Below are 15230 nucleotides of genomic sequence, written 5' to 3'. Positions count from 1 at the left end.
TGGCAATCGGTTGGTATGAATTGTGATTAGACGCTGGTTTCCCAGGCTTTTGAATAGCTATTACTTTGACCTGTCGCCATTCAGGTGGCACAATGTTGTACTCCATGAAACAGTTGTACAAGTCAAGTAATCGTCTTTTTGCGATATCTGGGAGGTTTTTAAGAAGATTAATTTTGATGTTATCGCATCCCGGAGCAGAGTTGTTCGATGAAAGAAGAGACATAGATAGTTCCAGCATTGAGAATGGTCCACCCAAAGAACCGGGATCAGTGACTGATTCTCGAAATAGCGGTTCTGCAGGTACGGAATCTGGACAGACCTTTTTTGCGAAGTTGAATATCCATCGATTGGAGTATTCTTCACTCTCATTGGTGGAAATGCGGTTCCGCATGTTGCGGGCCGTTTTCCAAAGTGTTCTCATTGAGGTTTCTCGTGATAGTCCCTCGACAAAACGTCGCCAGTAGCTACGTTTTTTAGCCTTAAGAAGATTTTTGAGCTTTCTTTCAAGCCTCAAATACTCTTCGAAAAGCTCAGACCTTCCGTGTTTACGAAAAGCCTTGAAGGCATCAGATTTCTCAGAATACAACTTAGTACATTCATCATCCCATCCAGGAGTGGCTGACCTTCTTATGATAGATGTACTAGGAACGCGTCGTTTCTGAGCTTCTAGTGCGCTTTTTTGATTCAACCATGGTTATATGGTTGGTACTTAAAACTTTGTTTCTTGATTCCCTCTACTACTCAGCACACTTCGATTCTTATGTGCTAGATATGTTCTAATTAGCAGAAATTCTCAGTAGCACTTTTTTGTACGCATAAGAAAAAAATAACTCTGTTACAATCGATACTATAGGGCACTCCACGGACTGCTTTGTCTCTTTTTCGCTTCAAAGAAATTAGAAAACAACAAGGCCAGTAAACGTCAAATTCCATAAAGAACGAAAGAGAAAGAGATGCAGTGCCCTATAAGCGCTTTATCTGAAACTCGGCAAAAATGAAAATGATCAAAAAAAAAATGCTGAGATCTCGGCGTAAAAAATTAAGTGTGTAAATAATTAAACACTGCTTTTCATATTACTTTAAGAGTATTCTCGGATTTTCTGACTTGAAGCTGTCAATTTATTTTATGTGTTTTACTAATCAGCTTGTATCTTACATCTAATCGTCATTCCGTGGCTTCATGTCCTCTGGTAGTGCCTTACGTTTGTACTCTGGTTTAGTAACTAAGTACACCACCAATACGCCATAAATGGTTATAACCATTCCAATCAAGTTTACTAATACGGCCTCGGGCGGTAGGCTCGCGTAGTTTGGGCTGTAATCATAAACAAAACAATTAGCGCACTATTTAAAACAATACATGAAAGGTATCTCACATTTTGAATATTGCTTTCTCTAAAAATCCTCCCAGCGCAGCAATGATGGCCAGCACGAATCCCAGGACGCCACAGAAAATGTGACCTGGCATAAGAGTAGAGCGCCACGATGCACGTACTCCCGGGAAAAGATAGACCACGAATCCAACCAAGTACTGAACCCCGAACAAAACCATCGCAGCCATTCCAAGCCACGAATGCAACGTAAACATGTGTGGCTTCGGAGGTGTCATGTTGTCCTTAGATTCATAGACTGCGACCTGAGCAATGGCCGCGCAGACGAGAGCCAGTGCATGGATGGCGGCATGTGTTAACTTCAGCGATTGCTTACGAATGCTTCGAAATCCTCGGTAGACCAGGATAGCTGTAGAGCGACGCGAAAAAGGTTCCAGCATAGTATCAATAACAATCCAAACGTTTAGGCCGGTTAGCAAACTTACAATTTCCGTAGAGGTAGATCAAACCGATGGTCATCAACAACGAATGCCAGTTGAATTGGATATCTGGTTGCGAACTCCATGCTACACCACTTCGATACATTAGGATCCAGTATCCTGTCATAGTAATTGAGGATATGCCCACTAATTGTGTAATCCAGTATAATAAGTCAAAGTTTTCGGACAACAGCACAGACGAAGCCATCGTATTGGCCTTATTCTAACAGAGCTTGAGCTGGAAAAGATAATGAATATTTGTTATGTATATATGTCGAGAAAACTTATTTGAGGGACTATGTTGAGTGGCACGAAGAAGACATGCAGATTGGCAAATAGCAACATCCGGAAATGAGCCTCATTAATCTCCTCTGGCACGCGCACGCGAGTGAAATATCGCTAAACTATTTCCCTCTTCCTCATAAGTTTTTCCGTTGAATCCTTGCCTGCTTCTGAAATATTCTTCTGTGAAAAAACTCGGTTACGTTATGCAAGCATTGGTATCGTGAAAGACATTCCAATAAATCTAGGGGGTCCCGTAGCGTAGTTGGCTACACGTTCGCCTCACAAGCGAATGGTCATGGGTTCGATTCCCAGCCCCTCCACCAAAACCCTCGTCAGTCGCCGTATGCGCAGCCTATGCGGTGGCGTATTGGGGTGCACGCCTCACCGTCACGGCTGCCTGATGACGACTGACAACTTGTTCTTCTCGGAGGCATTCCTCCAACGTTACCCGGATAAATGGCAACCGGACAATGCAACGATCATTGGATACACGACATGGACAAAACGAACACAATGGACTCACGACGAGATGGACCGGCAACGACAACAACAATATAATGGAAAAATCTTAAAATAGATTCTGTGTGGATTCTGGCTACAGAATACCACAGTAGATCTCGGCACAGTAGCGGTTAAGTAACACAGAGTGCCTATCAAATAAATAAAGGAATAAAAAATAAAAAATTCCATTAAATCTATGAAAATCAGAATATAATCGGTTTAGTTGTTGGATTGAAGATTGTGATCACTGTTTATTATTTTAAACAATGGAGTGCGGCAAATGTGGCTTGTCCGTCGATGCTAGGAGCGAATCTTTCGTTGTGTGTGAAGGGGAATGCAGAAAATGCAGGGGTCTGCGAAGCGGCCATGTTTTTGATGCCAGCATCAAAATCATCGATTAATTTAACACAAAGGCGTAATCATAGTCATCAAAAACCTCCCATTGAAAATATGTTTCAAATATCGTGATATTTTGGCGAAGTAGAGCGCTTGGTGCCGATCAAAATATGAAAATTTATTAAAAGCATCAATATTCTTGTTCAAACACACCTCGCATTCATACTTTCGCACAAGTTCTCGAAAAATGTTGAAAAATATTTACGTCTATTTGGAAAAAATCAGTTCGGAACAATGGTTTGTTTACAAAATAGAATTGTCAGTGGGAAACCCAATTTCAACCGAACAATGGGAAACTCAAAGATGTTGGCTATTGTCAAACGTAGTTGCTAGGATTGGGGTTGCCAGATACCTGAGTAAATGCTACCACGCCGATTGTGTTGGACTTACAGAGACGCAGACAGAGTGCTTAGTAAACAACAACATTCTGTGCGATCTGTGCTTGGATCGTTTTTACAAAATGGGTACTGCTTCGTTGGGTAAACCTCAGCCTGAATGCTCATCATCGATTGAATCTGAACTAGCGGGAATAAAGTCGCAGATCAATGGCATCGTAAGCACCTTATCATCTATAACGTCGAAGTCCCTCCTCAATTCTACAATGGTTTCATCAACGCCAATCTCATCCACAAAACTACTAGATGGGAATAACACTTTATCCCAAACGCATTGCAATCCTGAAGAGAGTTGTTCAATAGAATCTGACTTGGAGAAAGAAACGTTTTCATTATTTTTAACAAAAATAGATAAATTCGTTACCGAACAAGAAATCGATAGGATGGTTCGCAAATCTATCGGAATTGCAAACGATGAAATAGTTAACGTTTTCAAATTAGTGCCAAGATGAGTTGATGTGAAAAGTCTTGATTATACCTCATTCAAAATAGTTTTAAACGTCCGGAAATCTATATCTTTGAATTCATCTACGTGGCCATCCGGCATAAAGTTCAGAGAATTTGTAAGCTTACGCGTTAGAACATGGTGTAATAATTGGGTAAGTATGGCCTGAGCTATGCTGAGACTCCCTGAACCAATGGCCTCAGGGTCGGCACGCTCACCTCAAGCTACTCGCGGGCAGGGAACTCTCGCAATCAAAATGTAGGGAAAACCACAGAGCTTCACAATGCGACACTTTATTTCCTCCACTCTTTCACTTTCTTAAGTATAGCTAACCTGTCTTCCTCGGGGCCCCTCTTCCTGGCAGCACTCCACCACTTCACTTCTTCCTTCTTCAACTCCTGTCCTTCCTCGGCCTCTGCCTAGCTCTCCTTCCGTCCTTCCTTGACTTCGATCTTCGATGCAAGGGCATTCACGCCGGCGACGGCGGTTGTCTTACTCTTTGGTACTTCCTTCGCCCTTCAACGGCCTACGTAGCGTCGGTGGCTGACACCTTCCTCCTTCTGTTGCCGACGACTCGGCTCGCTGCGGCTTACCGGTGGTAACGCTGGGGTGGCTTGGGGATCTCCCTCGCTCCTTGCCGCGGTCCAAAACGACCAATAAGATGGCCGAACGGCTATCGGCGGAACAATGCCGAATCAGGCCGTCAATGGAACCTGGGTACGATGGCGGTTCTCGATGGGGTTTAACCAAGGCTTAAACCATAAAACGGCGGGGTTCTGGGAAGGGGAAAATGCTGGGATCAGCTTCTGTCTCCGGAAGCAGCCACTTTAAATTACCTGACGTCCTCTACGCCTGGTCTTCTTCCACAAACTCTCTCACTTCTTCTAATTTGGTGCTTTCGCTAGCTTTAAAACTTTATTCCGTTCACTTCGAATTGCGTTGGATAAGTGACGGTTTCAGGCTTGTTTCCTGCATTCTAGGGTCATGACCTCCTTTTTCAGGTCAGTCACCTCGCATCATTCCATCAACCCAATTACGCCACCCCTTCATGGCTGCTCGACGATGGTGCTTCTGGCCCTCTGGTGTTGGGTTGGAGGACTATGGTGAGTGGTTGGCTGCGGTCTTCTAGGGTGGTGGAGGCTAATCACGCCCTGCTCTACTGCAGTCGCTACTGTACATGGAAAACCTACACATAAAGACGAGTTTTACCTGCCATTCACAAACAATTCACGCATTACACTAAAATTCCACGAATTTCTCGGCAACACTCATAACATAACATAACCAACTCTTACACACTCCACAGCTCAGGTAAAAATATTTACAAAGTAAATATTTTTTCTACAAATTGCATTAGCTTTCACCGATTAAACGTACCTCTGAACCTGCACTTCACGAAACATTATCACTAGGACGGTATTAACTTCACTGACGGTTGACTGCAAAACATTTCACTTATGACGTACTAGATTAAAATAGTCCAACTGGTAGTGAAGAATTTGTGAATTCAGCAATAAATGTTGCAGAGTATCAGGGGTCATAAGGTGTCATCATTAGCTTGTAGCCAACTCTACTCAATTTTATGACATTGTGTCATTACTGACCATCAACGTTCTGGACTCAGGTCTCCTGCGATTAAATACCAAGGATTTCCTTGATAACCTCTAACAAATATGCTTTTAATTCACCGATCGATTGAAAAAACACTTTAAAATAATATCTAAAACATGCAATGAAACAAAATAAGATATAAATTCAAATTAAAATGAAATATGGAGCCTTTTATAACGACTTAAGCATCATGTGAGGGTTTACCGAAATATTTCTCACAGATTGTCGGAGTTATACTCTAGTACGTTCTTTTTTATACAATTATCATTATTCATCTGTGTGCGTGATTCTATTGATTACATGAGACGTCAAAATGCTGCGCAATGTGATGCTGGAGGATATGAATTGCTCTGTGGTAAGTACTGATGAAGTTTTGATAAGAAATTTTTGTGGATTGCCGGCCTCGAAAAATCTGAATATCGATATCAATTGCTGGTACTAGTATTGAGCAATTGATCAATCATTAGGTTTTGATTTTTCGTGATGAAATTCCCATCAAATTCCTTATCAGAAGTTCATCATTAACAATCTATATGGAGAACACGTGGGAGTTCGTTTAATGGTAGTGGGTACGGTTAATGACAGTGAATGTGGTATTCTTCTTGTTCTCTTCTAAACTATCCAACTTTACGACAAAGTGATGTTTTATATGTCTATGGGCCCGACCATGACTGTTTATTGGTGCATTTTATACTCATCTGACTCATGACTCAACATGACATAATGCTTTTTGTACTCGATATATGCTACTAAAATTTAACAAATTAAAAGTAATAAATTAACTAAAACATGCGATAAAAATGAACGAATTAAAACAATTTCAGGTAAACATGCACTGACTAAGACGACTATACCTACAACTACATATGCGACGTCGCTACTTGACTACTGACTATGTACAAGACAAAAACGGATGCACCAATCAGTGACACCCACGCACTAACACTATGGATACTTCTACCCCGGGGCAACGATTTCGTATCCATTCATGACGATTGAAATGTGAAGGATAGGTATTTTGAGACGACTGTTTCACCGAAATTCATTCTCCTACTCACTTCATAATCATGACGAAATTCATTGAATGGTACCTATGCTTTTAGATCCGCGGCTGAAAATATTCCTAAGGATTTGCCTTTTAAATCCGACACCTCGTAAGAACTGGTGCCAAGTTTCCGCATAATAACACAGGGTGTGTACTGCGGTCCCAGTTTAGCATTGAACTGGTCTCCTGCTGACGACTGACGAAAACTCCGTTTAAACACTCGTTGACCCACAACGAAGGTCGGTGATCTCAGGTTGGTGAGTAACGCTTATGTCGGAAATCGTAGCGTTTCTTATTCTATTCATGTGATTTTTGTAAATGTTCTCTCACTATTTCTCCTACTTTTTACATACTCCTCTAAGTTTTTCTACTCTTTGCTCTTCCGATTGTTCTATATTTTTCTCAAATTTATGCTCACTTCCTCTGCTAACTATTTCGTGTCCAAATATTATACAGTGCGGGCTGAACTTCGTGGTCGAATGGATGGTATTGTTAAGAACGAATTCCATTTCCGAAACTTTCGTATCCCATAGCTTTTGATCTTGTTTCACGTATGTGCGGATCATTGAGTTAATGGTTCTATTCAGTCGTTCAGCTGGGTTCGCTTGGCTTCTGTGCCTAGCGTTTGCCCAATGCTGAACATCGTATTTTTCCAGTAAATGCTGAAAGTCTTTAGACAAGAACGTTGTTGCATTGTCTGTTATGACTATTTGTGGGTAAGAGAATTCCCTAAACCATAGCTCTTCTAGCATTTTGCACAGGCACGTACTCGCTATCTTTTCCATAGGAGTACGCAGGCAGTACTTAGAAAATAGGTCCATGACCACCAATAAGTGCGCGTTTCCATGCTTACTTCTGGGAAGAGATTGATGTAGTCCATGCAAACTATTTGGAAGGGCTTGGTCGTTATTCTCTGTTTACCCATTTCTGGAGCTGTCGACACGGTTGAATGTTTGTTCATTTTACATGACTCGCATTTGGCAATGTACTTTTTAATGTCACTGCTCATACGAGGCCAATAGTATCTACGCTTGATCATTTCGACACATTTGACGAAGCCAATGTGAAGATTGTTATCGTGCTCTTTCTCCATAATACTGTTTCGTTTGGAGACAGGTACACACTGTTTCCACTCGAAGTGGTAGTCCATCAAGTCTGATCTGGCGGCTACAAACTTAAAGAGTAGTCCGTCGACGATTTTGAAATCAGGGTAATTTTCTGGTTCGTTTTCCACAGCGACAAAAAGTTGTTTATACCAACTATCTAAAGGCTCTTCATCTAGAGATTCGAGCGATCGGGAGAGGGCATCTGGGACGATGTTTTCTTTCCCCTTCCGATGTCTAATCTCCATGTCGTATTGCTGAAGCTCAATACTCCAGCGACTCAGCCGAGATGATGACCGCCACTTCGCACGCATTATAAAAGTTAAGGCAGAGGAGTCGGTTACCAAAGTAAACTTTGTCCCCTCTATGTAGCCACGAAACTTTTCTATGCAGCGAAGTGCGGCCAATCCTTCTTTTTCTGCCGCATGGTAATTTAGCTCGGCTCCCTTGAGCTTTTCAGAGTGGAAGGCTATTACCTTCTCTTGCCCGTTGTGCACTTGAGTAAGTACGCCTGCGATAGCGTTATCACTGGCGTCTGTTTGAACCATGAAGGGAAGCGTGAAGTTCGGATTGGCCATCACAGGAGTTGAAATCAGTTTCTCCTTGATGACCTGAAATGCCTTCTCAGCTGCCGCGTTCCATTGCACCCTCTTTGGCTTATTCTTCAATAAGTCAGTGAGAGGTGCAGTGATTTCGCTGTAGTTTTCGATAAACCTACGGTAGTAATTGATCATACCGAGGAATCGACGAAGCTGTCTTACCGATGTTGGAACCGTATATCCAAGGATCGCTTGTACGCGATCTGGATTAGGCCGCAATCCTTCTTGGGACAAGATGTACCCAAGGTACGGCAATTCGTGGCAGCAAAATTTAGATTTAATGAGATTGATGCATAAATTTGCCTCTCGCAAACGCTTCGCTAAGTCTCGTAATTTCTCCATGTGTTCATCAAATGTTTGGCTAACTACAACAATATCGTCGAGATATACGAATATTGCTGGCTCTAGTGCACCATGGCTTAATACTCTGTCCATCAACTTGCTTAGTGTAGCAGGGCTGTTCACCAATCCAAACGGAAGTCGTGTAAATTGGAACAGCCCTCTACCTGGTATAGAGAACGCAGTGTATTTTCTCGACTCCGGGCTCAAAGGAATCTGAAGAAATGCTTGTGTCAAATCAATGGTTGTTATGTACCTAACTGTCCCTAAGTGGCTTAAAATCCTATTCTGGTGCGGTAACGGATATGCGTCTCTCTTGGTTCTCTCGTTTAATTTCCTGGCATCCAAGCAGAGCCGTATTTCCTCACTATCCCTCTTCTTGACTGGGACTACTGGTAGTGCCCAGTCTGAATTGGATTCTTCCACTATTTCGTCTCGAATCATATTGTCTAATGCCGCATGAATCTTCCGTTGGATCTCTGGGCTCCATGGGTAAGGATTCTTTCTAACCGGATGCTCTTCCCTAAACTCCTCTTGAATTTCGATAGTGTGCTCTATGACGCTTGTTTTGCCGAATTGCCCTGGCTGCGCCACCAGAAACTCATTCTTCACTCTCTAACTGCTCTTTCTGATCTTCTGTCAACATTTCTTCTTTTTCTATCTCCTCACATATTCCGTCATCTAAAATCTCTATTGGGTGATTTTGATAGTCGGCTCGATACCAAATTTCAACCAAAAATCATAACCCAATACGCATCTACGTTTGAGATTCGGAGCGATAATTACTTGGAAAATTTTGGTTGTTCCGTTAAATGTAATCGGGACGTCAGCACAGCCAAGGACTTCCAGATCATCTCCGGCGGCTGTACGTAATGCAACAGTAGTGGGTTCTATTTTTAGGTTCAGTTGCTTCATAATTTTCCTCGCTCCGATGCCTAACACAGTCCTTGCAGCACCACTGTCCAAGAGACCAATTAGTTCAATCCCCATCAGATCAATTTTCGTGAATGGTCTGGCGTCTCCACTAAGCTTGACGAGCAAAGTAGCAATCTCATCCTGCTTCTTGGCTACACGATCCACTCTCGAATAACCTAACTGATGAAGAATGGCTGTTGGTTCTTCTGATAGTCTTAGCTGAGGACTTTTAGAGCTTGTAAGACTGCATTGCCTCATTGAGCAGTCTTCTTGAGGTTTTTTGACTGGCAAAATGGGCAATTTAAAGTCGCAAACCCAGGAAATCCACATTTCTCACAGAAATCGTGTTTTTCTTCATGACAATCGCGAAAACTGTGTCCATCTTCATGACAGTTAAAACACAATCCTCGCTTAATGGGAATATATGCTTTAACGATTCTCTGTAAAGCATTAGTGCCACTGTAGTTGGCTTTGGCTCTTCCTGTCTTCTTTCCTGATTACTGCCCTGACTTATCTTCGGTTTTTGCTGCCCTCTGCTGACCACTATTTTCTTCCTTTCTATGTCTCGTAGGTACAAATTGCTCGTTAGCCTTTTTATAATTTGGGTTGAAATTTCGTCCCTGGTATCCTCCCTTGTACTCATTTTGGAACCTATTCGTTGACTCATTTCGACCCTGATATCCTGTATTAAAACCTGATTGAAACCGATTCCCAGATTCATTTCTACCACGGTATTGTGACTGGTAACTGATTTCTTCAATCTCAGATTTTGGCCTTTCGAATCTACTTTCTTTCCTAGCATAAACTTGCCAATTTATGGAGTCAAACTTCTTACCGAATTCCCTCATTCTAGCGATTGTGGTTATGTTTGCAGCCAGCATGGCTGTTCTGCAGTCCACCCTGGTATTCCGGAATAGTACATCGAACTTCCTGTCCTCATCCCACTGTCTGGACATGCTGCGGAAAATTCGGACCATATCCAAATAAAAATCCTGGAATTTTTCCCGAGGACCTTGCCTCCGCGCATTAGCTAGGCGTTCATACTGATAATCAATGTCTACAGGTAAGAATTCATTCTTAAGTTCCTTAACCAAATTCTTCCACGTTTGAAGTTCATTATTTCCATTCACCTCCATGAACCACGACCTAGCCTTTCGCGTAAAAAGGTGGTGTGCAGACACAAAAAGTTCCGCTTCAGTAAAACCTTCCGATCTCGCGTTGAATTCAACTTCTTTAAGGAATTCGTTTAATCTTCGTCCGTTATCCATCCCGTCGTACCTAACCGACCATTTGTGTACTGGTAACTGGCTATTTCTTGGCCTGTCTACTGTTATCGCTTGTCTAATTTCCTGATTGTCGAGAGGTGCGGGCAGTGGAAGCTTGTTCCTTTCGGCAATGCTCTCCATTGAACCATATTTAGATTTAACCCATTCATAAAAATCCGGTTCGCTATTCACCTTCGCGCGTGACTCATTTTCGCTTTGTACCGATCGTTCGTCTACCGGCGTACTGACGCGTTGTTTCATTCGCTCTTGTTCTACGGGCTTTGGTACCGGGGTGGATTCCAAAGCTTGAATCCGCTGAATCAGCTGATTCACTACTTCTTTTAACTTTGCATTTTCAACAGAAAGTTCCGTCACGCGAACAGCATCATTTGCTGAAACACTACCTCCTACCGCGCCTTCATTTTGAGCATAATGAATAACTTCCTGTTCATTGCCTTTCTCTTCCATTCTCATTTCTATTTTCGGTTTCACTTTCCGCGATCTGCTCATCAGCTAATATTTGCTCCTCTGTTTGTTCACGCATTACTCTCAAACTTTCATTCAAAATTTTCAATTCTGCTTCTCTCACTTCTACTATCAGGGGACGTAAGTGAGTAGAATTTATTAATCAACCTAATGCACTCTCCTGCAATAACCGCGATACTATTCAAATCTTCCTCGGCATCGGTCTGAGACTTTAGCCGCACCATTCTAAACAGAATGTGAAGAAGCTTTGATTTGAATTTCCTATCTGGAGCTTTTGAACCTTCTTTCCTTCTAACACGCATTTAATCGCTCGCTCTTTCTCATCGCATAGTTTCAACTCACCTAACACGTCTATGTCGTCATATTTATAGATTGTAGCTTCTTTTTTCTCTTTTTCAGATTTCATCACCGTACGCAAGACTCTCTCTAATTTACTGCGTGATTCATCCTTCCTGGCGATATCCCGAATCAGTAATTCATGACACAGCTCTTCATCGTCAAGATGGGCAAAATTCAACGAGTAGTACTGAGTCTGCAAGTGGGCTGAATCCATCTCGCAACGTTGTTTTTCCACGGATAAATCGAAAAAAAGTTGAGAAAAGGTAGCTAATTTAACTACACGACAACAATTATGATGTGGAAACCGCTAATTAGTTTAATGCCAAATAAACACAGCCTTCTTGTTGTTTTACTCTCACTCAATCCGAAAAAAATCTCCGCACACAAATGAGCAATGGGCTACTTTTTTTAATTACTCGATTATCGACTCGTTTTCACTCAATCGTTATTTTCACTTCCTTTGTGGACAATCAAAACCCTCCGAATATATAATGAAATATTAGGCACTCTTGCCAGGAATTCACCTCAAATACTTTCTAATGACAATAGTCGCGTGAAGGCCTGGATGTTTTCCCAGAGACCTCTGTCTTAACCAGCTATTTCGAATGCGATTTTCCAAGCTGCAACCAACAAGAAACTGATGGTGAGTCAATTTTATGTTTGGCGCCAAAGTGTAATAATTGGGTAAGTATGGCCTGAGCTATGCTGAGACTCCCTGAACCAATGGCCTCAGGGTCGGCACGCTCACCTCAAGCTACTCGCGGGCAGGGAACTCTCGCAATCAAAATGTAGGGAAAACCACAGAGCTTCACAATGCGACACTTTATTTCCTCCACTCTTTCACTTTCTTAAGTATAGCTAACCTGTCTTCCTCGGGGCCCCTCTTCCTGGCAGCACTCCACCACTTCACTTCTTCCTTCTTCAACTCCTGTCCTTCCTCGTCCTCTGCCTAGCTCTCCTTCCGTCCTTCCTTGACTTCGATCTTCGATGCAAGGGCATTCACGCCGGCGACGGCGGTTGTCTTGCTCTTTGGTACTTCCTTCGCCCTTCAACGGCCTACGTAGCGTCGGTGGCTGACACCTTCCTCCTTCTGTTGCCGACGACTCGGCTCGCTGCGGCTTACCGGTGGTAACGCTGGGGTGGCTTGGGGATCTCCCTCGCTCCTTGCCGCGGTCCAAAACGACCAATAAGATGGCCGAACGGCTATCGGCGGAACAATGCCGAATCAGGCCGTCAATGGAACCTGGGTACGATGGCGGTTCTCGATGGGGTTTAACCAAGGCTTAAACCATAAAACGGCGGGGTTCTGGGAAGGAGAAAATGCTGGGATCAGCTTCTGTCTCCGGAAGCAGCCACTTTAAATTACCTGACGTCCTCTACGCCTGGTCTTCTTCCACAAACTCTCTCACTTCTTCTAATTTGGTGCTTTCGCTAGCTTTAAAACTTTATTCCGTTCACTTCGAATTGCGTTGGATAAGTGACGGTTTCAGGCTTGTTTCCTGCATTCTAGGGTCATGACCTCCTTTTTCAGGTCAGTCACCTCGCATCATTCCATCAACCCAATTACGCCACCCCTTCATGGCTGCTCGACGATGGTGCTTCTGGCCCTCTGGTGTTGGGTTGGAGGACTATGGTGAGTGGTTGGCTGCGGTCTTCTAGGGTGGTGGAGGCTAATCACGCCCTGCTCTACTGCAGTCGCTACTGTACATGGAAAACCTACACATAAAGACGAGTTTTACCTGCCAAACCCAAACCCTCGTCAGTCGCCAGATCCGCAACCCATACGGTGGCGTTTGGGGTACGCGCCTTACCGTCACGGCTGCCTGATGACGACAGACAACTTGTTCTTCTCGGAGGCATTCCTCCAACGTTACCCGGATTAATGGCAACCGAACAATGCAACGATCATTGAATACACGACATGGACAAACGGACACAATGGACTCACGATGAGATGGACTGGCAACGACAACAATAATGGTAATGGAAATCTAAAAATAGATTCTGTGTGGATTCTGTAGAGCAGGATACCACAGTAGATCTCGGCACAGTAGCGGTTAAGTAACACAGAGTGCCTAACAAATAAATAAAGGAATAAAAAAAAAAACATTGTTTTCCAATGTTGGTTTATATAATTAGGTGTGATGATTCGATGTAAAAGATTTAGTGTATTCAATTAGTTATATAATGATTCAATAAGACTATCATTTGTCAGTTGGGTTGAAACAAATAAACAAATAAACACATTAATCTTGAGGCCAATGTATCTGAGTCCAATCGATCATTTACCCGACAGTCGTAACGGAAATAAGAAATCTTCAGCGCCTAAATTTACTAATTAACTAGGAAGGCCTACGACGAGTCGATTCAAGTTTGATACAGTGAAGACGGCCTTATGTTAAGCACTGGTAAGGTCGAAATACCTTTCTGTAGGGATTATAAAGTGGAGGAATTAACTAACTGGAAACTAACACAAACTCAAATTTGCTCTAAATATGCATGTCATGTTGAATCAACCTCATGGTTGTTAAGGCAGCCTCACACCTCGGGAATTTGGTTCGCGGATTTTTTCCACATGCATTTTTACATATGCGATGTTTTCGGGATTTTGACATGGGAAATCAAAATCCCGGCCCCATTTAAAATGCACGGGGACCAAAATCCGGAGGAAAATTTTCCCGAGGTGTAAGGTGGCCTTAAGAGACGGTTCCCTCATTTTATTCGTCCACTTTATTTTTAATATTCGTATCAATCGCTTCAATCAAGTTCAACTCTTCTGGCAAAAACATGCTTGCGAAAATTATCAACCGTGAAATTAAATCAAATACTAAGCTGATAATTAGTTATAAGCAACAGAATTAGCAGATACTATGAAAAAGAAGAAGTAAGGTATTTGCCTGAATTAGTCTGCACATAAATGCCATTGATTTTGAAATAATTAGTGAAAGTAGAGTGTGTTACGTTTGGTAGTCTGGGAGCACATTTTTATCGCACTCTTATTACTATTATCACTATTTAACAATATTTGAAAACTTTTTTCAAATGTCTAATAAAATGCCTTAGACCTAATTAATAACATTAAATTCTAAAAAAGGAACGTACTTCGAAATTGAAATCTCGGCGCGCACTTTACTGCTTGCTTGAATAGTTGAAACAGAAGAGAATCCACAGCCAGTGTTAATTTGGCAAGCATGCTATCTGTGGAATGGAGTCTCCAGTAGACTTGCGAGCAAAGGCGTAGGATTGTCAATCCGGAGATGGCGAGTTCGATTCTCAGTTGCCACACCACATACATATTTATGCAACACTTGCCACACCAGATACATATTCATGCAATGGCGGGCATAGAAAAGCTTTCAAGTAATAACTGAGGAAATGCCAATAGAATACTTTGAAAAGCAGGCCAAGTTCCAGTTGGAATGTAGAATCATTGAAGAACTAGAAGAAGAAGAAGAAGCTACCTGTGGTATAACACCGAAACAAAAAACAGAGTCGAATCCTATTTTATCAGATTTTTGTAGAGTCATAACCCCACATTTAGTACCATCACAAATGTATTGCACTCGATTCACTAAAATTAATTCGTTTAGAAAATCTTTTCTTTTAACTTTATTAAATTGTTTTTTTTAATATTTCGATTTGAGTCAAGTTCAAAACAATTTTAGAAAATCTTTCGTACTAAATTTTCAAATACCT

At 42.2% G+C, this 15230-nt stretch overlaps 1 protein-coding gene and 1 long non-coding RNA gene across 3 annotated transcripts in view; one reads left to right on the top strand and one right to left on the bottom strand.

Annotated features, from left to right (window-relative positions):
* Positions 1 to 1096: 1096 nt before the first annotated feature.
* LOC134214831 (transmembrane ascorbate-dependent reductase CYB561-like) overlaps positions 1097 to 15230 on the bottom strand; it is a 42546-nt gene continuing 28412 nt past the window's right edge. For both annotated transcript variants that reach the window (XM_062694131.1, XM_062694130.1), the window contains exons 3-5: positions 1817 to 2048; positions 1377 to 1740; positions 1097 to 1315 (exon numbers count right to left, since the gene is read on the bottom strand). In XM_062694131.1, coding sequence (XP_062550115.1) covers positions 1159 to 1315; positions 1377 to 1740; positions 1817 to 2018 — 723 coding nt within the window. In that variant the 5' untranslated portion in view covers positions 2019 to 2048 and the 3' untranslated portion in view covers positions 1097 to 1158. The remainder of the gene's footprint in view (positions 1316 to 1376; positions 1741 to 1816; positions 2049 to 15230) is intronic.
* On the top strand, positions 5726 to 11887 carry LOC134214829 (uncharacterized). Its single transcript, XR_009979929.1, has 5 exons — positions 5726 to 5798; positions 6268 to 6456; positions 6547 to 6727; positions 10298 to 10507; positions 11595 to 11887. It is a non-coding gene; the product is annotated as an uncharacterized LOC134214829 (long non-coding RNA).

The sequence above is a fragment of the Armigeres subalbatus genome, chromosome 2 (genome assembly GCF_024139115.2).
Source record: "Armigeres subalbatus isolate Guangzhou_Male chromosome 2, GZ_Asu_2, whole genome shotgun sequence".
Lineage (NCBI taxonomy): Eukaryota > Metazoa > Arthropoda > Insecta > Diptera > Culicidae > Armigeres > Armigeres subalbatus.
The sequence above is the reverse complement of the archived record's forward strand: the minus strand, read 5'-3'. Positions and strand labels throughout refer to the sequence as shown.